The sequence below is a fragment of the Trifolium pratense genome, linkage group LG1 (assembly GCF_020283565.1).
Source record: "Trifolium pratense cultivar HEN17-A07 linkage group LG1, ARS_RC_1.1, whole genome shotgun sequence".
Taxonomy (NCBI): domain Eukaryota; kingdom Viridiplantae; phylum Streptophyta; class Magnoliopsida; order Fabales; family Fabaceae; genus Trifolium; species Trifolium pratense.
Window position 1 is genome coordinate 19,779,509 of NC_060059.1, and position 25,014 is coordinate 19,804,522.

The following is a 25,014-nucleotide window of genomic DNA, read 5'->3' on the forward strand; positions in this document are numbered from 1 at the left end:
TGTTTGGTCCCTCATGTTTGTTAGGTTTCAATTTGATCTTTTACGTTTAAAAAAATTCAAGATACTCCTTACGTAACAATAAGTTTGTCATTTTAGTCAAAATTATGTTTAAATTGTCCATGTGGCTAATAGAGTTGAATACGTGGACAACTTAGGCGAGTCTCACGTGGAATTTTTAGAAGAAATTAACCTAAAATTTGACGGAAATGACAGACTTGTATTGACCTTAACCTTAACCTTTTAGTTATACTTCTTATTGTATTTACCACTAAGGCATATGAATTAATTTATTATATTTTTGGAACCAACATATAATCAATATGAGTCAAATGCCCAATTGTAACCACAAAACTCCAATTTATTTGTTACTTCTCCCACGATTTTTTTCTTTTTATCTGAAAATCCAATTTTTGTATGTAACCCAAAATCAAATTACCTCACTCTATAAAAAATCAATTTTTTTATTAAATAAAAATCAATTATTAACTAGGAATCGATATATCCTATACACCATCATTTTGAAGGGTATTTTGTGCATATTTGAAAGTTAATAACTAATTTCAATATTTTAATATTTTTCTTTAGGTTGTTCCTTCCATTTTAATATTTTGTGTCATATATTTATACTCATATATTAATACGATAGCCTAATTTTTGTGTGATTTATGCATGATCTATGTGTTTTACTCAAATTAATAAGTTTGGCCGTTCTTTTATAACATCTGCAGGACCTATATTTATACTCATATATGAAGAAAAAAAATTACAGGACTATATTCACACTCATATATATATATATATATTTAATACAGGGACCTAAGAAAATAAGATACATGTGAAAATCTCATGTTACCCCCCCCCCCCCCCCTACTTAATAATTTGACACATCATCACTTTTATGGGTATTTTTTGTCATATTTGAAAGTTAGTAAATAATTTCAATATTTTAAAATTTTTCTTGAGGTGATTAATTCCATTTTAATATTTTACTCCTTCCGTTTTTTTTATAAGTGTTCACTTAGAATGGTAACACTAAATTAAAAAAGTGGATTTTTGCACATTATTTTCTTATTATACCCTCATCTTAATTTACCAATAAATTCTATTTTTTGCACTCTTTCAAATAAATTTATTTTTATACAAAAATAAATTGGTAACAAATTCTGTTTAAATATGAATATAATAAGGAAGAAACAAACTTTACTATCGTAAAAAAAAGGAACAAAATTTCTTTTTAAAAAAAAACTTTAGTTTTTCAAATATATATATATATATATATATATATATATATATATATATATATATATATATATATATATAAATTATTGAAAAAGATAATAATAATCTACTATCCAAGAAAACAAGATACTAATGAAAACTCTAATTTGTCCTTTTTAATTTTTTGACACATAATCTAATTCAGGGTTATTTGTGTCATTATTCAAAGTTAGTATAAAATAACTACCCATTATCTGATGGTTTCTCTTAAAGTTTGTAGAAAAAAACTTCTCTTAAAGTTTGTAGGAAAAAACTTCTCATTATGTTACTCATATTTTAACTTCTACTTATTTTTCTTCTACTTCAATCCTTTATGATTGGAAACTTAAACATAGCATAAGCATATTGAAACTTCTGGTGTTTGTATCTATCTTTTAGAAGGTACAATCATGATTTTCTATTTTGTGTGTTTTTTTTTTTTTTGTATTTCATGTATTGTTGTTATACTGAAGTTATCAGAAACTTAAACATAGCATAAGCATATTGAAATATCTGGTGTTTGTATCAATCTTTTAGAAGGTACAATCATGATTTTTTTTTGTGTGTGTGTTTTTTTTTTTTTTTTTGTATTTCATGTATTGTTGTTATACTGAAGTTATCAGAAATAATTTTTTTTTTCTATTTCATGTATTGTTCTTATACTGAAGTTTCCCCTTTTTTTGTTTTTTTTTGTTGTTGATATTTTGTTCCTACTTTATTTCTTGATACTTTCTTCATACTTTAAGACTTTTTCTCCTTTTTCTACTTCATTTTCTATTATTATGTTAAAACTTTCTTAGATAACATTGTTCAAATGTAGAACCGACGATGTCAAGGGCTTTTGATGACGTGAAATCTGTCAATGATTCAAAAGAGTTATGGAAACTTGCTGTGAGGCTTGAAGACATCTGGTCAGTAACTAATGGTGGAAAAGAGCATCTTGAATTTTTGATATTGGACAAACATGTATAATAAGTTTCATATATGTTTCAAAAACATAACTATTTTTTTTTGTTATCAAATGTATTTTTTTTTTTACTTCATATTCAATTCATTAATATTTTTTTGTTCTGTGTATCAAGGGTGACCAGATTCAGGTACTTTTACCCTATAAAATTTGTCCGATGTGGAAGACATCTTTAAAAGAAGGCGAAATATATGTCATGAAAAACTTCAAAGTTCACAAAAACGACTTTTCTGTCATGTCATGTGTCCATCCTTTTAAATTAATCTTTGTTGGAGGGAACGAAGGTTCAAAAATCACTCCGTTATCCATGCCTGATATCCCTCATTACAAACTTCATTTCAAGTCATTTCCTGAAATTATGGCTGTCAAATATCGCCGTGAACTTTTAGTTGGTGAGTCCACCAATGTCAACCTTGAGAATGAATATGTGTTTTCATTTTATATATATATATATATATATATATATATATATATATATATATATATATTAATCATTTAATTTGCTTTGTTGTTTAGACATTATTGGAGTTGTTTATGATATCAAACCTTCAAAGCAAAGTGCTGGAGGAAAAAAAACAACCTACAAGGTTTTCTTTAAGAGATGCATAGTATAATATTTTATTTTACATTATTTTCGTATTTGACCATTTTTATTTAGGTTTTCAATCTAAGAAATTTATTCTTTTTTCAATATTTTTTGTAGTATGAATGATTTTACCATGTACTTTGTGGGGCGATTTTGGAACTCAATTCATGGACTTTGTCAATGAAAAATCTGATGATGGACCAATAGTCATTATTATTAAGCATGCTCAAATCAAAGAACCCCAAAGTCAATATGATTTATGTATTTCAAATGCATGGACCGGAAGTAAGCTAATGTTGGATCCTCAGCTAAAGGAAATATGTGACTTCAAAAAAAGGTCATCTACATCTAACTCTATTTTTAAAAAAAAACCTTTATAATGTCACATTTATTTAAATTGGACTTATTTTTTTTCATTCTATAGTTTGTCTGCTGCTTTTGGAAGTTCAACTCTAATTGGAGCACGCAGTCACCACAAAACTCTCAAGCTTCTCAGTATTCAGTTGCATCACACTATGCCTTTAATGCACCTCCTAAACATCTTTCTGAACTTATGAGTTGTGCTGAAGTGCATACCATGCCTACATTCATCATCTTTTACTTACCATTCAATTTGTTTAGGATGAAATTGTTACAAATGTTGGAACCCCACACCATGTCTTGACTGCAACACACGGTTGGTTCCTCTTAACATGTGCTAATTGTAAGAAACAAATAATCACCACCTCTCCTCCATATGAATGCTCGAGCAAACATGTTACCGCTAATCCAAAAATCAAGTTAGTTTATTATATATTTTTTCTATAACTAAATTTTGCCATTAAACTTTTTAAATTTGTTGTTTACATAGTCTCTTTCGTCACATTGTACCTATATCCTTTACAGATATAAGGTTGAAGTTGAAGTTCGTTTTCAAGATCAAAAGGTCCGGTTTGTTTTCTGGGACCGAGAATGTGAACAATTGATTGGCAAAACTGCCGAGGAATTGAAAAATATTATGGTTAAGGTACATCATTACATTATTTTTATTTGAATTTTTCCCTCGGCACAAGTTGTTAACACTTTTTGTTATTTTTATTACTCTAGGCTGGTGAATTTGATTCAGATGAATATCCTGCTGACCTGGATGACATGATGGGCAAGGAGCTTGTATTTAAAGTAAAGACACAACCCTACTACAAACTTGTCTCAGTTCTTAACTACAAAACTGAAGAAACTATTATTCAGTATTTGAAAGATCAAATTCCAAACAATGAGGTGGTACAAATTATTAATCTCTAATATTATAACAATTTCCTATAGTTGTCTCATATGCAATGACAATTAACAAGTCACAAGGTCAGTTACTTGACAGTGTAGGACTGTATTTACCAAAATCAGTTTTTAGTCACGGTCAATTGTACGTCGCTCTTTCTAGAGTTAAAAGCTAAAAAGGATTGAAGATTTTAATCAACAATGGAAATTCAAATGAACCTAACTCAACAACGAATGTTGTCTTCAAAGAAATCTTTCATAATCTTTAGGTTAGTCTAATTTCATTATGTTCATTACATCGTTATATTTAATCTAAATATCATGACAGTACTAACTTTACTTTACAGAAAATTATGCGAAATCTCTTCGTTTTGAACAAATAGCAGTCAGCAACATATGGAGTATAACCAATGCCAACAGTAGTAAATGTTTCTACAATCAGCTGTAAAATTCAATACAAGTTTTTGTATCAATAAATATCACTAATGCCTTTGTCAAACGGTGCAATACTTTGTTAAGGTTGTAATAGTTACATGATCACATGACTTATTGTATTTACCAATGCCGTTTTTAATTATGCTTTTAAGTATTATATTCTATGTGCACATCTTTTTTGGATTTTAGTCTATGATTTTAATAGAACCACTTATTCCTTCATGCTATAGCTACCTCAGACAACTTCATATGGATTTTTGAATTCTTTTTATACATATCAAACAATATCATGTACTCTGGTAATTATTATAAGCAAAAAAAAAAAAACTTAATTTAACCGTCTTTATACAACACATTACAAACTTTAACAACTTCTATAAAATACATAACATCATACCTGACAAACAGTTGAAATCATCAAAACACCTAACCACCCACATAAATAAATATTACATCAATTTCATACAAGAAGATGAACATACATTTTCGTTGGGGGATTTTCAACAACGAACAACAACTTATCCCCATCTTTCAATCTCATATCTTCCAAACATTCGAACCATCCTTTAGCCACATATTTCTCATTACTTCCACCATTAACAGTCTCAACATCACATTCATATGACGGGTTAATTAATAAAATGGTCCCTTAAAGACATTTTTGGTTTCATATTGGTCCCTTAAAGAAAAAAAGGTATAAATAGGTCCCTTAAAGAAAAAAGGTCCGAATAGGTCCCTTAAAGACATATCCGTTAATCAGTTTGGTCCTATTTAGACCTCTTTTAGGGACCAAACTGATTAACGGAGATGTCTTTAAGGGACCTATTCGGACTTTTTTTTCTTTAAGGGACCTATTTGGACATTTTTTTCTTTAAGAGACCAATCTGAAACCAAAAATGTCTTTAAGGGACCATTTTATTAATTAAGCCTTCATATGACTTATTATTTGTCTCATCAATCAATGTTATCAACTTCTGATCCCTCAGCAAACACTGTTCTACAACACGCTTTGGAAATTCCTGAAACAACCCACAAATAATAATATTCAATTTTTAAAAATAGATTCTAAACTATATATACATCACAATTTGTTCAAAACAAAATTTCTTACAATCACACCATGTCCTTCGCTTTCATATTTACAAACAGTTTGTTCCCACATAAATACCACAGGGGTTCGGACACCATTACTTTCAAAACGAACTACATTTTCCTCATTCTCCCTTAATATTTGAAACATTTAAATGTACAGTGTTAGATATCATATACATTTATTAAACCGACCAACAAAAATTATCTAATCAATAACCGAAATCTGATTCTTCAAATACCCGGAGGCAACATAGGAGATCTCCATAAAATCTGTAGTAACTTCTCGCCGCAATCAATTTACCACATCTGTTTTCTAACCTAAATGTCTCCTTCTTATAAAAGGAATCTTAATTTTATTTATATTTACAACAATTAACTACTCACACTATTCACATAGCCACACTTCAAGGCCTACGTCATTAAATATTTTTCACTATTTCACCGATATTTTTAACTTCATATTTACTTTTCGTTTATAACATTAAAAAATTATTGAAAACATTTATTTCATTTTTTTTCCTTCTTATATACATTATTCAGATTTTAAAATTGCCAACATATTTTTTCACCTTTATATTTTATTATTAACCAATAAATCTATATTCTATAGTACATATTCTGGAGCGGCAACGCCGCTCCTCCCGTGCGTCCGCACGGGTATCCAGCTAGTAATAATAATAATAATAATAATAATAATAATAATTGACAAAAGGTATAATTGACAAGTCGTATCCTTAAAACACAAACTGGGCAGTTGATTAGAAACACTAAATTCGATGAAACTGAACACTTATAAAAAAACGGGGGGAGTAATATTTTATGTAATCAATACATTGGCCATTTTTTTGGAATGTATGACCATCAACAAAATCTATATTTATACCTATATATTAATACGAAAATCTACTATTTTTTGTGACTCTCACGGAACTTGTGTTTTTACTAATATATTATGTTATATTTTTTTTTCAATAATTTTACTAGTTATATTCATATTAATACGGGAACCCTTTTTTTGTTATATTTACGGGCATTATATTTTTAATCATATATTAATAAAGTTGTTTATTTTATTTTTTTATAATTTTACGTATTATACTCATGTATTTATACTGGACATAATCTTTTGTGTGAATTCTGCGGGACCTATGATTTTCCTCTTATTAATAAGGTTTCCTGATCTTTAATAATTTATGTAGGACCTAAATTTATACTCAGATATTAATGCGAGAACCTATATTTTTTTCTGATTTCTACGAGACTTTATATTTTTAATCATATATTAATAAACTTGGAAATACCTGTGGATTTTCCCGAAAACCTCAAATCCGCAGGAAATAACATCTTAGTGTAAAATCCGCAGGTAAATCCTTAGGAATAGCTGTAGATTTTTTTCCGCAGGAAATTTGCAAATTTCTAGTAGTGTTGTTATCAATGATTGTTGGAATAATGCCTGAAAAATCATGATTGACAGTTAATATCAATTCATTCCAATATCGGCCATTACGAAACGCTAGCTTCCATGCCTGTTAATGTCAATTCATTCCAATTAACTTCATTTGTAAATGTATTTGGATAGAATATTACAAAAAATTATTGTCAACATTTTTGGGTTACTTTTCTTTACAAGTTTTTTTTTTGAAAAATAGAAATGCATTTGCAACTTTTGAAAATTTAACCCATTTGCAAAATTTAAAAAATTAGGTGTCAATTTACTAGGTCTTGTTAGGTCAATTTGCAATTTTTTTAAATTTATAGGACTTTTTTTTTAAATTTATAGGACTTGTCCGATATGGGACTCTAATGCTTCTATCTCAACTTTTATTGTCATACCTTCGTATTTATAGTAGATGATATAAGCATCCTAGTAGTAGTAACAATGAATAACAAGGAAATGATAACATTTCTGAGAATACAACTCAATTTTTCAACTCAGAAAAATTGGAATTTCAATTATGTTGCTCTGGAAAAAGATTATCTATTTTCATCAATTGGAATTTTGCATAACACATCAATTTTACTATTGGCTTGAATAATTAAGTAACTCCATGTCAAATTCTTCTTATGAATAAATAATCCTTATTTATACAACCACATTACATATATCTTCTATGGTAAAAGAAAGCTAAATATAAACTTGAGTGCTCAAATCTCAGGACACAAAATTAAAACTTGGTGACAACACAAAACACAATGGCAAGAAGAGAAAGAACAAAGTTGAATGAGACTTTAATGGTGCTTCCATCAGATGAGCCACCGTTTGTTGATGGGACACTTTTTGAACCTCCTCCTGCTGCAATTTACCAAAACTATGTCACCAAAAATATAGTACTCTATATTTTCATAGCACAAAAACTAATTATGATTATTTATGCATTAAACTAATTATAATATATACCTGAGGGAAAGTTTGAAGCAGAAGGTGTTATTGAGCCTTCAGGTGATTCAGTTGAAGAATCAGTTGGTGAATCAACAGGAGACCCCACTGGAGAACTTGAACTTGAAGGAGATATTGGTCCATTTCCACCTAAATTCATACCATCACAATAAATTAATTAACGGTTTAACACTAATAACACTTCAGATCGAAGACGTATCCGAGTGTCCAACTAACACACGTTGTTGTCCAACACTGACATATGTATTTACATTAAATCACTTTCATTATTTCAAATTATTATTGCTATCTATGTGTCAGTATTGTGTCGTGTCCAATTTTGTGTCTATGTTACTCCCACATTTTTTTACATACCTTTGCACTGACTAACAGGTGGAGTTTGAACTTTACAAGCAGAAGGGAGAGACAGAGCAAGAGTTTGATTTATGGTAATTCCAAAAGAAGAGCCACCACCATTAAGCAAGGAGCAGAGACACTGTGGAGAAGATTGAACTACAGTTGAAAGTTGTGAGCAACATGAAGCTGATGGGTTTGATGAACTCCCCATTATGTAGTTTAGACAAGGGCTCAAGCTAGTGAGTGTAGAAGTACAGCTTGATTGGGCTTCATTTTGAGTCATCATATTGGCCACTAGGATCATAACTAGACATAGGACATACCCTTTAAATGCCATTAGTCCTTTTTATCTTTGAACTAATTAGTTGATATATTTGTTATTTGGTGATACTGATTAATGTTTGAGTGTTAATGAAAGAATAGGTTATTATATATACTATAGAAGTTCTTTTTTTTCTTTTTTGGTAGAATATACTATAAAAGAAAGGAAAAGGACAAGTAAATGCAGGTTGCCTACCGTTGTCAATTATATGACCCTCTTGTGTTGAACATATAAAGGAAAACTTTTTTCCTTTAAATGGAAGTGTTTATTTTTACAAATTATAATAAATTAAATGTATTAATGAAATTGTTGCGGTTTACTAACATTATATTGATCCGACTTTCATTTATTTAGTAAGGTATTGGTTTGAGTCTTGTAAATAAATAAATGAGATTAGAAGAGACTTCACTAAAGATGGTCAGTCAAGTTTCTTAATAGAGATTAGTCATCAATAAAGTTAATGAATATTTCCTCCTAATAATAACTTGGTTATAAATTTTTAACAAATTATAGTGGTTATTTATTAGAGACTGAAGTCAGTGGCGGATCCACGGTTCGGCCAGCCAGGGCACTTGCCCAGATTTTGGTAAAATAAAAATGGTATTTTAGAGGTTAATTTAGGACAAAACAAATATTTTTAAAAGTTAGTTTATGGTAGAAATCATTTTTTTTCAATATTGAGATTTTATCCAAACTTTATAAATTTTCTAGTTTCGTCACTGACCAGAGTTACATGCATAATACTAACAAAGAAAGAATTTTGGACCTCCTCTGTAAAACTAATTCTCAATTATTACTTAAATATATGCAGTTTTATAGTCAATGACTAAATTGAGTCATTTCAAAAATTTGGTTTCCAAATAAGACACTCAATTCTAGCCAACTCTACCAAACTATAAGTCTATAACTCAAGAAAAAAATAAAAACTTTAGTAGTTAAGGTAGTTGAACTCCTATATGCATATTCAAATCTACCTATACTCTCCTCTTAAATGTTGCAAAATATATAAATAATGTCCTTATCATCCTTAATCTAATCCCATCACCGTCCTAGCTAAAACTCACACATCATATTCCATCATGGGACAACTAAGTTTATTTCAAATGAAAGTGATATCAATGTTTCTTTTAATCACTTCAGTAAAATTTGTTTTAGGACAAATTAGTACACCTTGTACAACATCTATGATTAGTAGTTTCACACCATGTGCAAATTTCATTACAGGAAGCACTAATTATAATGGTTTAATTACACCATCAAGTAGTTGTTGTGATTCATTAGAGTCTATGATGAGTACTAGTATGGATTGTGCTTGTCTTTTAATTTCAGCTAATGTTCCATTTCAATTATTACCTATTAATCGACTTCTTTCAATCTTCCTTCCACAAGCATGTAACCTTAATGGATTGCCTGCACAATGCAAGGGTACATAATTAATCGTGTTTCTTTTGTGACAAATTATTTGATAATGCAAAAGAAAAAAAATTGTTACAAAATATAAATAGTTAATCTAGTAATTTTTTTTACAGCAATCTAGTAATTGTTTTAATTTGTACATTTGCAGCTTCTGGTTCTCCATTACCAGCTCCAGGTATTAATTAATTAATACTCATTATGTTACTTTTTAATTGTTTTTTTTTTACTAATACTTTTTAATTTGTTTAAGATCTGAATTATTTTTAAATATTTATTACTTTACTCTAATTTATTTTTTCTACCATGAAGCCAATGAATTTATTTCAACATTTTGTTGGCAGGCCCAGCCATCTTTGGATCAAATGTCCCGTCTCTCCCGCCAACTAATGGTTCTCCCTTGAGCCCACAGGGTAATATAATTGAGTTTTTCTTTCGCACCCTCCTCAAAATCCTATAAAAAGAGGTTTATGTTTTAAAAAGGTTTTACCTAAAATAAAAATTGAGTTTGATAACTAAAAGATTGAGCTCAAGTGGTTAATATGAGTTCTCAAAAAGACGAAATATATGGAAAAATCCGAGTTCAATTTTTGGTGAGAACAATTCTTAACTACACTTTATTTACCTCGTGGTTAAATTCTAAATTATCGGTGCTTCATTTCCTTTGAAAGTCAGAGGATCAATACAAAAGAAATTGAGTTTGATGCCCCCAACAACTTACCAAACACTTGCGTTCGTATATTGCATACTAATAGTAGTAGAAATAGTACATTAAAATTTGAGGGGGCAACATCATAATAGTAAGTAATACTCCAGTTGATTTTTGAGGTTTTTATTTTTTATTTTTTTTATTTTCACCATCAGTATCAGGTTTTATATACAAAATTTTGAAACTATTGATACTTTATTAAACACTTTTGAATTATAGTTACTTAATTGAGAGTTCAATAAAGAGTAGGGCCTAGGATTAACTTAAAATTAACGATCGCAAACTAAGTCATTAGATTAAAGTGGTTAACGAGTTCTCTCTAAAACAAATCGTTTGAAAAAACCCGAATTCGATTCTTGGTGAAAGTAATTCTTGTCCAGACTTTATCGTTGCACCATTTTTTTTTCCTTTCTTTCTATTAGCTATGAAGCTCAATTTGTTTAATAAAAAATCCTTAATTGAGAGTTTAATGAAAGTAGGGACTTAGGATTAACTCAACTTAAATTAAGGATTGTTGCATTTTTATTTATTTTCTTCTATTAGCTATCTAGCTTAATTTATTGTAATAAAAAAACTTAATGTATAAATTTCAATGCAGCTGATCCTAAAACCATTGAGATATCTGATGCTCCCAAATCAACGATTCTACATTCAACAATGGCACCAGCACCAGCAAAACTAGCACCATTGAAGCAAATTCATCCACGAAAACTTCAAAAAGTTGGCTAGCTAGTACTCTTGAGTTTCTGATAATCAACTATAATAATGTTTGTATCCATTTTCATATGAAATTTGGAGTCTTTATGTTTTCTTAAGATATAGTACTCCATATTATTCTTCTTCTTCCTCATGTCATCCAATTGCATTTTGCATTGATATGAGGTTGTCATATGATGATTCATGAAGCAAAATGAGTTTGTGAGTATTCTTCGCTTTATTAATTAAATTATTTCTGCAAATGAAAATATTCATTTTAACTTTATTTGACACCTCTTTAACTTCTATAGATGTGTGTGAAATGTGTTTAAAGAATGTTTTAAGGTATGTACAAACGAAGAAAACATAATTTTTCTGAAACACTTGTTTTTTTTTTTCAATGGCAAATATATCTATTAGTAATATATTAAAATTGATTACCACCAAAGTTCCTAAATTATCCTTATTGCTTTTAATCACGTTGCAAGTTTTATATCCTTTATTGTAATTTCACTAAAAAAAATAATAAAAAGATATATAGAAAGAATATAATATAAATACGAAAAAAAACAAATATATAGAAAAATATCAGATAAATAAAAAAATGATATGCTAGCTTAAAAATAGGAAAAAAAAAATTATAGATAGAAATAAAACAAAAGAATTTATGTGCATATAAATAGGGGAAAAAAAAATAAAAACATTATAAAAAGTTTAGTCAATAAAAAAATTATAGAAAGAATATAGAAAAAATAAGAAGAAACCGCATAAAAATAAGAATATAGAAATAATTAATAAAAAAATACTTTATAAAAAAAGAAAAGAAAATAAACAATGTTACTTTCAAGTTTACTACTAACCACTAATAATAATAATAATAAAGTTCAATAGTATCAAACTAGAGTACTAAATTATCCTAAATATTCCTAATAAAATTTATAATTTTTTATTAAAAATATACACGGAACCATTATTTATCACTGAAATATAAAAAATTGAATAAATAAATTTACTAGAAAAATATAATAATTCCACTTATATTTGAACGATATTATAGAATAATTTTTTAAATATTTAATTCTAAATAAATTTTCTAATATAATGACGAACTTATATATCAAATAAAAATTAATAGACCCGTGCGAATACACGGGTATTTAAACTAGTTATATATGAATATAAAAACGAAAAAAATATAAGAAAAAGTTCAGAAAAATAAAAAGGTATCAGAAGCATATTTCACCAAAACTTAATAATCTCTAAGATAAGATAAAAAAAAAAGAGTCAAATAAAACTACAAATAAAACTCCACGTGAGAACCCTTGCTTGTCTGAGTTGTCTAATATGAGTCATTCAAACATCAAACAAGTGTTTTAAAAACCGGACCGGACCGGCCGGTCGGACTGATTGAACCGGGAACCGGAGCCTGTCCGGTCTGGTTCATACGTTGGATCGGCCATGCAGTTGGACCGGTGGAAACCGGAAAAAACCGGGAAAACCGAGAAAACCGGTGAACCGGCGGTTTCCCTGAACCGGCGGTTTGATTACACCCTTTTTTTTTTAGCCGAAAACGATGTCGTTTTGTTGTATATTTTTTTCTTTTTCAAGATATCATTTTTTTAGATCTATGAAAATGGAGAAAGGTAAGATAAATCCAGATCTATTAAAATGGAGAAACGTAAGATAAATCCAGATCTTTGATATATTTTTTTCTCGTTTCTTAGATCTATGAAAATGGAGAAAGGTAAGATAAATCCAGATCTGTATTCATCTTCGTCACCATCTCTTTGTCGTGCTGTTGCATATACGTCGTCATCCCATCAGGTCTCCGGTGTCGTTGCACGAGTGCCTCATTTTGTTGTGATACTCAGATTAAAGAAGAGAGGAGCATTTGATATATGGTGTTTTGTTTTGAGGTGAAAGTTTGAATTTTACTAAGGAGAAAGAAAGTATGGAGCATGTTTGATTGGGTGAAAGTTGAAAGTGTTTGCTTTTGGGGTTCTAGAATTCTCCTGAGAAAGAAAAAGAATGTGTAGAGCTTGTTGTTCAAAGGCAAATGGGAAACGATTTTACATTATAATACCATAGTTTAGTATTAGAATTTTTTATATTATATTTATCATTTATTAACATTAAATGAAAATAAAAAAATATAAATTGGTGGGATCAAGTATATGGTTGGGGTTTGTAAAAAAAAAAGTATATGGTGGGGTCTGTACTCATATAATTTATGATTTTTTTTTAACTATATAGCAGCCCGTTCAATAATTATATAGAGACCGGTTTATTTCACCGATTTAATTCGGTTTAATCCGGTTTGTCATGCAGTTCGACCAGTAACCCAGTGGTTCGACCAATGAACCAGTGAACCAGTACCCTCACCGGTTCGATGTCCGGTCCGGTTTTTAAAACATTGCAACCACTAATAATAATAATAATAAAGTTCAATAGTATCAAACTAGAGTACTAAATTATCCTAAATATTCCTAATAAAATTTATAATTTTTTATTAAAAATATACACGGAACCATTATTTATCACTGAAATATAAAAAATTGAATAAATAAATTTACTAGAAAAATATAATAATTCCACTTATATTTGAACGATATTATAGAATAATTTTTTAAATATTTAATTCTAAATAAATTTTCTAATATAATGACGAACTTATATATCAAATAAAAATTAATAGACCCGTGCGAATACACGGGTATTTAAACTAGTTATATATGAATATAAAAACGAAAAAAATATAAGAAAAAGTTCAGAAAAATAAAAAGGTATCAGAAGCATATTTCACCAAAACTTAATAATCTCTAAGATAAGATAAAAAAAAAAGAGTCAAATAAAACTACAAATAAAACTCCACGTGAGAACCCTTGCTTGTCTGAGTTGTCTAATATGAGCCATTCAAACATCAAACAAGTGTTGGATAAAGATTAAAAAAGTATCAAAGTAAATAAAATAACAATATATTTTGGGACACTTGTCTTGATTGTTCCACGTATTGTACACAAATATTAAACACCGACACGGTCAGATACCATGATACTCTTAATATCGTAAGTTTGTGCTTACGCTTGATATCATAAGTGTTCGTGTTTTATAGTAAATAAAATTATCAAGAAATTTTTATGATTGTTTTAAGTCAAATTATCCAAAACCACTATGTTAAGTACGTAAGATTTTTGAACGTAGAGAATCTAAATATATTAAATATAGTGATGAAGTGTTTAGCTAGCGTAGGTCCTATATATTTAAATTTCATTAGTCAATGTAAGAAAAATAAATTATTCAATTCAAATTTTCCCTCAAATTTTTATTTCCTATTGGACCTTTTACATGATAGGAATTTTAGGATTGAGTTCATATATATCAAAACACAGGAATAGGTAAATATGACAAACACAAGTAACTATAGGTGTGTAGAAAAACCGAGAAACTCTAGTAGAATATATTGCTGGCTTATATATCAATTTATTTTCCACATGGTAGCAATTGGTGTATTGTTATTAATTTCTCATAAGCCACGTACATTAACACATGTCACCCTGCATGTTTTTGCCATATACCCTTTTCTTCCAATTTTTCATATATAAATAACTAAGCAAATAACACACTCAAATTCTTCCATGTAACACAAACAACAGAGTAAGAAAAATTTGAACACCATGGCAATTAAAACCAAGCTTTCTATATTTATCTTCCTCTTCTTCCTCATAAACATAGCCATATGCAGAGAAGAAACAGACCCAGAACTCAAAACATGTAAACACCAATGTCACCAACAACGTCAATATGATGAACATGATAAACGGATATGTATGAAGGAGTGTGATGAATATCATGAAATGAAGCAAGAACGAGAGAAACATAAGGAAGATAAAGATGATGAAAAAGAAGTTGAAAATCCTTATGTTTTTGAATATAAGGATTTTGATACTATATTGGATACTGAGGATGGTAGAATTTCGGTTCTAAATATGTTTGATCAAAAATCAAAGCTACTAAGAAATGTTGAGAATTATGGTTTGGCTGTTTTAGAAGCTAAAGCACATGCTTTTGTTTCTCCACATCACTTTGATTCTGAGGTTATTTTCTTCAACATGAAAGGTATATATGTACTATATATTGAGTATATAAATAAATATTAGGGATAATAGATTAATTTCCTGTAACGTGGATATATTATACTAGTTTTATTTAATTTTTACAAATTTGTTATTTTGGCCTTCTAACTTCAAGGGACCATAGGAGTAATTTTGGCTATAATCTATTATTTTTATTAACTTGTTGGATTATTATTACTATAGGGAGAGGCATAATTGGGTTGGTGGAGCAAGATAATACAGAGAGATTCAACCTTGAAGCTGGTGACATTATAAGGGTACCTGCAGGGACACCTATATACTTGGTTAATAGAGATGAGAATGAGAAGCTTTTTATTGCAGCTTTGCACATGCCATCTTCCCCTGGTTCTGCTCCATTAAATTTTGAGGTTACAACTTCTAACATTTTTTTTATCATTAATGTCACACTAATAAATATTTCACATGCTCAAGTTCTTAACACTAATATATTAAAAGATTAAATAATGATTGAGTACACTAAACTCACATGGAATATGATCTTATATTTAAGACCAGAGTAGTATATTGTACAGATACATAAATTATGTAATATGTGTTATTGGTGTAGGCATTTTTTGGGCCTGCAGGGAGAAATCCAGAATCTGTCCTCACAGCATTCAGCTCCAAAGTGCTCCAAGCAGCATTCAAGACTTCAAAAGGGAAGTTAGAAAGTGTTTTGGAAGAACAAAAGAAGGAAAGGATTTTCAAAATACGAAAAGAAGATGTACATGGCATGGCTCCTAAGAAAAGTATTTGGCCTTTTGGTGGACAATTTAACGGTCCATTCAATATTTTCAGCAACAAACCATCTTTCTCTAACCAATTTGGTAGTCTGTTTGAAATTGGTCCTTCAGAATCAAAAAGTGGTCTTGAAGGACTGAATGTAATGCTTAGCTTTGCCAACATCACAAAGGGATCTATGTCTACTATTTACTACAACACAAATGCAAACAAAATAGCATTTGTAGTTGATGGTGAAGGATATTTTGAGATGGCATGCCCACATTATATGTCATCAAAACATAGAAAGAGTAGCAGTGCATACCACAAGATGAATGCAAGGTTAAGGCCTGGAATGGTGTTTGTTGTTCCAGCTGGTCATCCTTTTGTAACCATTGCATCCAAGAACAATAATCTCAAGATTGTTTGCTTTGAGGTTAATGCACAAAGGAACAAGAAGCTTGCTTTTGCAGGTACGTACATTATCTCCATCACTCTTCTTTTTATACATAAGGTCTGCATGATGGCTACCAGCTTTCGTCCTTGCCACGGCCCCTTCAAGGGTCAAGCCAAGGGTTTTAAGTCTCAAAATTTTGGCCTAAAAAAGACCTCAAATTTTTTATTTTATTATAAATATATAATAATAATAGGACAATTAAGTTTCAATTATTTCTTTCCTTCAATTAGTAAAGTTAAAGGTCCCGAATTCTCCTAGATACAAGTTCAATCCTTGACTTTAGCCATGTTTAGATATTTTATTTTATTTATTTTTTATAAAGTCGTATGTAATTTTTTTTGTTCTATAACTAAGGCCTCATGGTGCTGAAGAGTGCCATCTCCCATTATTGCTCGAACAATGTCAGGCATGGGCCATTCCTGTGGCTTGTGCTCGGGGCTACTTTTGATTAATTGTTTGATTATGATTTAGTATAAAACATAATTATAAATTGATTGTGTAAACAGGGAAGAAGAACATTGTGCTTGCATTGGACAAGACAGCGAAGGAGCTAGCATTCGGCTTAGCTGCTGAGAAGGTGGATGAGATGTTTAAGAGAGACGAGGAATTCTTTTTCTCTTATAATGTGGATGAGAGCAAGGAGGATCGTGGTCATGCTGATGTTTGAAGAGGGTTTTGTGGAGCAGTAGTACAACACAGTGGTTATGATGTAAATTAGATAATATACATGGAGGGATGGATCCATGTAAATGTCAATGAAATAAAAGTGTCACAAATTGCTGCCTGTTATGGCAGCAAAACTATTTGTGTTGTATCAGAAGTTGTTATTTAAGTTAATGTGAGTTTTCTTCTCCGGTTTATTTTTGTTGTGAATTTGATCAACTACTTTTCTTAAAATCCAACAAATAACACCGTCTATCATAAAAAAGATGCCACCACTATCATATACCGCGCGGTGGCTCCGACCAGGGACCCTCCCTATCGAGCTATGATCCCGTTCCGAGATTGGAGCCAAATGATATTTTTATAGTTGTTTTTGTGAGTATAAAAAAAAATGTTGTAGAATTCCTTCTTTTTGGTTTGTCTTAGTTAATAGTTACTGCTATATGCTATTGAAAAGATAAGTTATGGTTATCATTGAATTGATATCCTATGATATTTTAATATGGTTAGTTCCTTGAATTTGGGAGAATTATTGTGATACTATATGTGTCTAAGGGTATTACCTAGTGTGTGGCAAGAAGAAATGATTAATAGAAATTGATTATACATGCAGAAATATGTAGAATACAAAAAAGGAGACTATTTGATATTTGTAGATTAGTTTGACTACTAGAGTAAAGTGAGTGAAAACTATTGGCATGATGAAAGAAAATTTTCACGATTTACCTCCATTTAGTTCATTGTGTAGCATAATATTAGATTGTCCTGAAAACTGAATCTATTGTTGAGTCTTTGACAAACAATATCAGAACTCAAGTATTAAAAGAAGGGTATAGCTCTTATGCATGCATGACTTAAACTAAGGTGGTGTGTTTTTATCCTGATTTTCATATTGATCTTCCAAGGATGTATAATACATTATTATTTTTGCAATAAATCAAAGTTGTGACTCATTATACTAGTCTGTTATCACTTTTAGTCAAATTGAGCTTTAGACACAATCAGTCATGTGTGTATTTAAAGCCATCATGCTCTATTTACTTGAAGTAATATCTAAACAGAAACTTCAATGCAACTATATAACTTGTTTTGGCTTATTTTACAATAGGTTGGTGAGAATCAAAACTACCTCTGTTTGTGAATGTATGTGTTGGGTTGATCGATGAATTACAAATCCGTTATGACGTTTCTCTTAGCATATTGCAATGCTAAATGTTAAAGAACTCTATTGTTTGATGCTCTATTTATAACTGTCAAATAACCGATTATCCCAAAATCTTAAGGTGTTAGGATAGAGCCATATCAATGGTTTTATATTATTTCTAACACGCCCCCTCACGCAAGAGCCCACTTGGGTTTGAAGCGTGGATAATGCATAGGCCCACCTACCATATGCTTAAATTCCACTTTTTAATTAGAAAGTGAGGGGAGCGGGGATCGAACTCTAGACCATTTAGTCATAGAGGCTCTGATACCATGTCAAATAACTGATTATCCCAAAACCTTAAGGTGTTAGGATAGAGCCATATCAATGGTTTTATATTATTTCTAACAATAACTGAACACGTTCAATTCCAATTCCTACTAAATTTTCTAACTCACGGTCGTAATGTTAGGTTTATATTTTTGGAAATTACACTTTATTAATTAAAATTTTACAAATTGATTTATCCATTTTTCTTTAATTTATTTATATTCTTGTTTATAGATTATAGATTTTATTATATCAACAGTTTAAAGAGTATATATATACTCCCTCCGTTCATCAGCGTGTCCCTTCTCACGCCAGTTCGCCGCCGTGCCGGAGTCATCGCGAATCACAGCGCCTAACCCCCACACACCCTCCTTCGTCAAAGTGGTGTTGCAATTTGCATTCAATCCCCAAGGTTGTAGCTTAACCCATTTGCTGCTCTGAAGCTAGCTTTTCCTTTCTCGAATTTTTGCCAAGGTTGTAGTTGTGAACAGGTACATACATTTCTTTCTTTCCTCAAAAACTTTACAGTTTCTAGCATTCCATATGGCTATCATAAATAATTGTTAGGGAATCACTGTTTTCAACCATATAAAATAACCAGTCTTTGAAACATCACTTCACATCATTATTGTTGAAATTTATGTTTAATTGTGTAGAGGAATTTGTAGAATCAGTTGCCAAGAAACTACTGTTGATAATTTGTAGAATAAGATCACTGACCCAATTAAGAGACCAATTTTCTGGCTTCTTGCTGATGGATGAGATGAGATGAGGCAGCCACTTTCATTTTACTGTTGATCGTTTGCATTTACATGAATCGATTCTGAATTTCATTTGTTGTTTTCCAAGGTATCTTCCCTTATTACCCTTTATAAGTGTCTGCCACCTATTGTTGTTGTTCAAGAATAAGAAGAAAGAGAACAAGGAGTGAAGGATTTCTGCTGAGAATTTGTTTGTGGTATGTTTGTTATAGACGCTGAATCGGTGACAGGTGCTACTCAATTTGTTTAACAACAATGATAGAGATCTAGGTTTTCTTTTGGTTGGGTACAAAGACCTGGACTTGTTTTATTTATTTTTTTACAAACAGACCTGGGTGTTGAAATAACTTGTAAATTATCCTTTCTTTTACAGCATATAATATTACCTTTCTTCATTCATTTCGAGCTTGCTACAACTGGACCTAATGGCTCCAAAGCCGAAACCGACACCGTCACAGCCTCCAGCTCCACCTCCACTCGAAGATCTCTTCACCACACTCAACAAGCACATTCAAGCTTCTTCATTCACCAATGCCGTCAAACTCACAGATCAGAGTCTGTCAATTTTCAAACTCCTTTAATTTCAATTAATCAATTATATTTTATCATGTTAACAGTTTCCTTTATCTCATCGCAGTTCTCACAATTGCACCTGGCGATGAAGACGCTCTCCGATGCAAGATCGTCGCACTAATCAAAGATGATCGATTTGATGATGCTATCTCTGCTATTCAATCTTCTCGGACTCCTCCTGAAGATTTTCATTTGCTTAAGGTACGTTAATCGAATTTGAGGGTACGGTTATTGCTCTGAGATTGTAGATTTCTTTTTTTCTTGCGAAATTCAGAACTAGATTGAATTATGGATAGGTTTATTTGGCGAAATTCAGAACTCCGATAGGGTTATTTGACGAGATTCAGAACTATGTTGAACTCAGGATAGTGTTATACTTATAGCTATGAGATTGTAGATTTTATTATTAGGGATTGAATTATGAAGCGAAAGCATGAGGACAAATGTTAGTGTATTCTTCTAGTAGTAGGTATTTGGTCCATGTACATGAGCCAATTATGTACGAGTTAAATTTCGATACATTGTTCGTATAAAATATCTTACAATGTCAACAAATTACGGGTCAATCATATGTGTGACTTTAGAAGTAGTTATGATAAAAGTCGGGTTTTTTAATGATTACAATTGATTGACCGTGCAAAAGATCTTTACACTGACATTATGCATGGATTAAATGGAAATGGATAAGGTGCAGTCACGTGCAGCACCTTGAACAGTTGAGATATTAAGACAGTATTTAAATGTGTACCGAAGAATTCACCTTTTATTTTTTGTTTAATATAAATTTGTAGTTTGAAATCTGGACTGTCTAATCTTGGTCAGACGGCTACGAACTTGCGACTGCATGGCTGCACTCAAACCCAATCCGAATTAAATCTTGTGTATATACATATATGTACTGGAACATTGCACACATTTCATGGAAAACTTTGTTTGAGTTTATGGTGCAAGTGTGAAAATGCTTACCATGAATTCTTTTTTATTGTGTTGTGTCTAAATAGGCATACTGCTTATACAAACAAAACAATTTGGATGAAGCTTTGGACTCTTTGCAAAAACATGAGACAAATGATGAAACAATGCTTTTGGAATCTCAAATATTGTATCGTCTTGGAAAAATGGATGCATGCTTGAATATCTACCAGAAGCTTCAAAAGTCCAAGATTGATATGTTGGAAATAAATTATGTTGCTGCCTTAGTTATGGCAGGGAGATCATCCGAAGTTCAAGGATGGCTGGATTCATTTCGGGTTAAAGCAACAAGCAATTTTGAATTGGCATACAATACTGCTTGTTCTTTAATTCAAAGGAATAAGTACACAGATGCTGAACAACTCTTGTTGTCTGGCCGAAGGTGATGTGATATTTTGATTGTGGGAATCATGAAATTGACCAAATTTACTTTAAATATTTTCATGCGTAACATGTAACATTATAGTCTAACAATATTCAATTTTATTATTTGTGATGTGTAGAGTGTACTACCATATATCTATCTTAGCAGTGGCTAGATGTGATATCTACCGCACTTCATGGTTATGTGTTTGTTATTTTTAGAGTTTTGTTTATAATTTATTTTGTACTTTTGAGTCATGATGAAAAATCATTTTTATACTTACCCATTAGTAATAGGTGCTTCATTTGTTGGCAAGTCAAGGTTCATTGGTCTGAGTAAAAGTTTCTTATTGTAAAACATGGACAAAGTTAATTGCTATAATCAAATTATGCTTATCAGTTAGTTGTCATGACTTCAATGATTTAACCTATTAACTCATAAACTTATTACCTGGGAAGTTAAGTTATCCATGAATGACATACTTATTAAGTTATTATTCATATTTTTTTTATCAGAATTGGTCAAGAGAGCCTGATGGAAGATAACTGGCCTGATGAAGATATAGAAAATGAGTTGTCTCCTATTGCTGTACAATTGGGCTATGTCCAACAGGTAGAAGTTCTAACTTCTCAAAAAATTATTGCTGTACAATCTGGCTATCTTTAAAGCAAAAATTACTTATTTTAAGAGTCAGTAATTTTAATCAATTGTTGATTGACAGCTTCTTGGGCGTAAACAAGATGCTATTGAAGCTTACTTGGACATGATTAAACGAGATATGGCTGATGAATCATCCATTGCAGTGGCAGTCAATAATCTTGTTTCACTGAGAGGTCCAAAAGATGTTTCTGATAGCCTGAAGAAACTTGATCGGCTAAAAGAAAAAGAGATACAAAGCTTTCGCCTAGCTCATGGATTGGACTTGAAACTTTCAGCAAAAGAAAGGGAAGCAATATATGCAAATAGAGTTCTGTTGCTTCTTCATGCTAACAAGATTGACCAGGTGTTTTATCCGTGTCTTGTCCTTAAATTATCAATTATATATCATTATTATTTGTTTTTAGAACTTGGCTGTGGAACATGCTGCTAATGATATTGTTACCTTGCAATTTGTAGGCTCGAGAACTTGTTTCTGCATTGCCTGACATGTTTCCTGAAAGTGTTGTTCCAGTATTGCTGCAGGCTGCCCTCTTGGTTAGAGAGAACAAAGCTGGAAGGGCTGAGGAAATACTGGCACAGTCTGCTGGAAAGTTCCCTGAGAAGTCGCAGGTTCTTTATTTAGCCAGGGCTCAGGTTGCTGCTGCGGCTGGTCACCCACATATTGCAGCCGATTCTCTCACTAAGATACCTGATATTCAACACATGCCAGCTACTGTTGCCACCCTTGTCTCTTTAAAAGAGCGAGCCAATGACGTTGAAGGTGCAGCTGTTGTGCTTGATTCAGCCACCAAATGGTGGTCTAATGCTATGACCGAGGACAATAAGCTTAATATTATAACGCAAGAGGCTGCCTCATTCAAGCTAAGGCATGGAAGGGAAGAGGATGCCGCTAAACTTTACGAGGAGCTGGTTAAAAGTCAGGGAAGCATAGAAGCACTAGTTGGGCTGATAACAACAGTTGCGCGTCTTGATGTTGTAAAGGCAGAGCTATACGAAAAGCAACTAAAGACCTTACCTGGATTGAAGGGAATTGATGTAGACAGCTTGGAGCGTACTTCTGGAGTTAAACGAGTTGAGGGTCCTCCACATGTGGGTGTCGCTGAAACGAACGAGGAAGGAAAGAATAAAACAAAAACTAAGAAAAAGAGAAAGAGAAAGCCAAGGTATCCTAAAGGGTTTAACCCAACAAACCCAGGTCCTCCACCAGATCCCGAAAGGTGGCTTCCCAAGAGAGAGAGATCAACTTTTAGGCCAAAGAGGAAGGACAAAAGAGCTGCTCAAGTTAGAGGCTCACAGGGTGCTGTAGTTAGAGACAAGCACGACGCTGGTGCTTCGTCTAATCAATCAAATCCAAAGTCAAACCAGGCAACTACCTCCAAAGGTGCAGTTTCTGAGCAAGCCAAGCCTTCATCCAAGTCAAGAAAGAAGTCTAGGAAATAGGAAGTATCTAGGATTTGTGATTTCTGATAAACATTTTGTATTACTGACATTTTGTTATTGCTGCTTTCAATGACTAAACTGATAGTTCGTATACACTACGTAACAGTCAATTTTGTTTCAAGCAAATGAGTATATTTGTCTATTGGATGCAACTGTAACTGTGCGAGTTTGATGCATGAAGTGAAGTGTGTGCATATTAACTCACTTCCCCTCAGTGATCTCGTTTTTGTTTACTTGTCTTTTGTTTTTTACTAATACAACATTCCCTTATCATGCGATGTTTATGAACCTCCAATGGAAATTGACTCCTGTAAATGGATGCTTAACATACTTGAGAAGGAAAGAGAAAATTCTCATTGGCATTCTTCAAGGTTAAGCTTGAATCTTTACGTAGCATGTAACATAGTTCTCATTATATTTGGTTGTTGTTGGCTGCTTTATATAAACACCATTAAACGGTTTTTAAATGGTTTTTAAATCCGTAAATAAAGAATATTAGGCGGCGCGAGTCACATGGGGGGTGTGAGAAGAAAAACTCTAACACAAAAGTACTCGGTAAAAAGCCCATAATTTGGAACCAGGGCGTGCCTTATTGAAAAGGGGTACAAATCTTCATTTTCTTTTCACACCCATCAATTTGCTATGTTAAGGGGTTACTACATACGCACTAATTTTGTCACATGCTATCCTTTGAGTTGCATTTTCTGTCTTTTTGAGTAACATTTTAACTGTGAGCTAATAAATATAAACCTCAATAATTTGGGAGTATTTAGCTATCAACCAATAAGAACAAGTTATATGCATGTGAAATAAAAGTCGGTTACAAGTTACTTGTAAATACCATATGCAAATCTACTTATGTGACTTGTTCTCATTGGTTGTTGAGCAAATAAGCCTAAATTATCAAGGGGATAAGGATTAATTTAACATTCAAAAAACTTCCGTGAACATAGTTTAATTGGTATACACATTGTAATATATATAGGGGATAAGGATATGAGATTCTTCACTTATTAATCTTAAAAGTGAATTTGCAAAATTTTATTCATTAAACTCCTTGAAAAAAAAAAAATTTGAAAACTTGGGTCAAATAATTCCCAAATTCCAAAACTCATGAAAAAGTTACAATATTACACATCTTAAAGCAATCACATAAACTATATTTAAAATTAATTTTTATCACCATAAAATCAAATATTAATTAACTTTGCAGGTTTCAAATTTCTTTTGCAAGTATCATATCATAGTAACACTCTTTAACATTTTGCTTATAAAAAAAACACTTTAGTGGAAGAAAAATCCAAAAGTGAGTAAATAACTGCAATCACTTCC

General features: G+C 31.3%; 4 protein-coding genes across 12 annotated transcripts; 3 read left to right on the plus strand and 1 right to left on the minus strand.

Moving 5' to 3' along the window:
• Positions 1-7,627: 7,627 nt before the first annotated feature.
• Positions 7,628-8,732, minus strand: LOC123884706 (non-specific lipid transfer protein GPI-anchored 5-like). The gene is made up of 3 exons (XM_045933871.1): positions 8,344-8,732; positions 7,990-8,118; positions 7,628-7,884 (listed from the first exon to the last, which is right to left on the minus strand). Exons 1-3 carry the CDS (start codon positions 8,660-8,662, stop codon positions 7,757-7,759), a joined length of 576 nt encoding a protein of 191 aa, XP_045789827.1. The 5' UTR covers positions 8,663-8,732; the 3' UTR covers positions 7,628-7,756.
• A 961-nt stretch (positions 8,733-9,693) lies between these two features.
• On the plus strand, positions 9,694-11,751 carry LOC123885575 (non-specific lipid transfer protein GPI-anchored 16-like). Its single transcript, XM_045934861.1, has 4 exons — positions 9,694-10,072; positions 10,212-10,238; positions 10,405-10,473; positions 11,368-11,751. The coding sequence occupies exons 1-4, from the start codon at positions 9,727-9,729 to the stop codon at positions 11,496-11,498; spliced, it is 573 nt and encodes a 190-aa protein (XP_045790817.1). The 5' UTR covers positions 9,694-9,726; the 3' UTR covers positions 11,499-11,751.
• A 3,038-nt stretch (positions 11,752-14,789) lies between these two features.
• LOC123897328 (sucrose-binding protein-like) lies at positions 14,790-17,461 on the plus strand. The gene is made up of 4 exons (XM_045947927.1): positions 14,790-15,581; positions 15,782-15,966; positions 16,167-16,791; positions 17,282-17,461. Exons 1-4 carry the CDS (start codon positions 15,140-15,142, stop codon positions 17,440-17,442), a joined length of 1,413 nt encoding a protein of 470 aa, XP_045803883.1. The 5' UTR covers positions 14,790-15,139; the 3' UTR covers positions 17,443-17,461.
• A 1,681-nt stretch (positions 17,462-19,142) lies between these two features.
• Positions 19,143-23,834, plus strand: LOC123883973 (signal recognition particle subunit SRP72-like). 9 transcript variants are annotated; one of them, XM_045932945.1, is made up of 9 exons: positions 19,187-19,403; positions 19,569-19,761; positions 19,886-19,959; positions 20,047-20,228; positions 20,311-20,447; positions 21,248-21,600; positions 22,098-22,194; positions 22,304-22,585; positions 22,699-23,834. In XM_045932945.1, exons 4-9 carry the CDS (start codon positions 20,099-20,101, stop codon positions 23,680-23,682), a joined length of 1,983 nt encoding a protein of 660 aa, XP_045788901.1. In that variant the 5' UTR covers positions 19,187-19,403; positions 19,569-19,761; positions 19,886-19,959; positions 20,047-20,098; the 3' UTR covers positions 23,683-23,834. The 9 variants fall into 9 exon arrangements, with proteins under 9 accessions (XP_045788904.1, XP_045788910.1, XP_045788916.1 ...); XM_045932948.1 differs by lacking the exons at positions 19,569-19,761; positions 19,886-19,959 and adding an exon at positions 19,762-19,870 and having other exon boundaries at positions 19,143-19,403; XM_045932954.1 differs by lacking the exon at positions 19,886-19,959 and having other exon boundaries at positions 19,152-19,403; positions 19,569-19,870.
• Positions 23,835-25,014: the final 1,180 nt, after the last annotated feature.

Bases quoted from the DNA above. Each gene is read 5' to 3' on its own strand.
- LOC123884706 (XM_045933871.1), bottom strand. From the start codon at position 8,662: ATGGCATTTAAAGGGTATGTCCTATGTCTAGTTATGATCCTAGTGGCC. The intron at 8,119-8,343 runs GTATGTAAAAAA...GTATGAATTTAG, and splicing joins ACCTGTTAGTCAGTGCAAAG to GTGGAAATGGACCAATATCT. The intron at 7,885-7,989 runs GTATATATTATA...GGTAAATTGCAG, and splicing joins TGCTTCAAACTTTCCCTCAG to CAGGAGGAGGTTCAAAAAGT.
- LOC123885575 (XM_045934861.1), top strand. From the start codon at position 9,727: ATGGGACAACTAAGTTTATTTCAAATGAAAGTGATATCAATGTTTCTT. The intron at 10,073-10,211 runs GTACATAATTAA...GTACATTTGCAG, and splicing joins ATTGCCTGCACAATGCAAGG to CTTCTGGTTCTCCATTACCA. The intron at 10,474-11,367 runs GTAATATAATTG...ATTTCAATGCAG, and splicing joins TTCTCCCTTGAGCCCACAGG to CTGATCCTAAAACCATTGAG.
- LOC123897328 (XM_045947927.1), top strand. From the start codon at position 15,140: ATGGCAATTAAAACCAAGCTTTCTATATTTATCTTCCTCTTCTTCCTC. The intron at 15,967-16,166 runs GTTACAACTTCT...TTATTGGTGTAG, and splicing joins CTGCTCCATTAAATTTTGAG to GCATTTTTTGGGCCTGCAGG. The intron at 16,792-17,281 runs GTACGTACATTA...TTGTGTAAACAG, and splicing joins CAAGAAGCTTGCTTTTGCAG to GGAAGAAGAACATTGTGCTT.
- LOC123883973 (XM_045932948.1), top strand. From the start codon at position 20,099: ATGGCTCCAAAGCCGAAACCGACACCGTCACAGCCTCCAGCTCCACCT. The intron at 21,601-22,097 runs GTGATGTGATAT...TTTTTTTATCAG, and splicing joins CTCTTGTTGTCTGGCCGAAG to AATTGGTCAAGAGAGCCTGA. The intron at 22,586-22,698 runs GTGTTTTATCCG...TGCAATTTGTAG, and splicing joins ATGCTAACAAGATTGACCAG to GCTCGAGAACTTGTTTCTGC.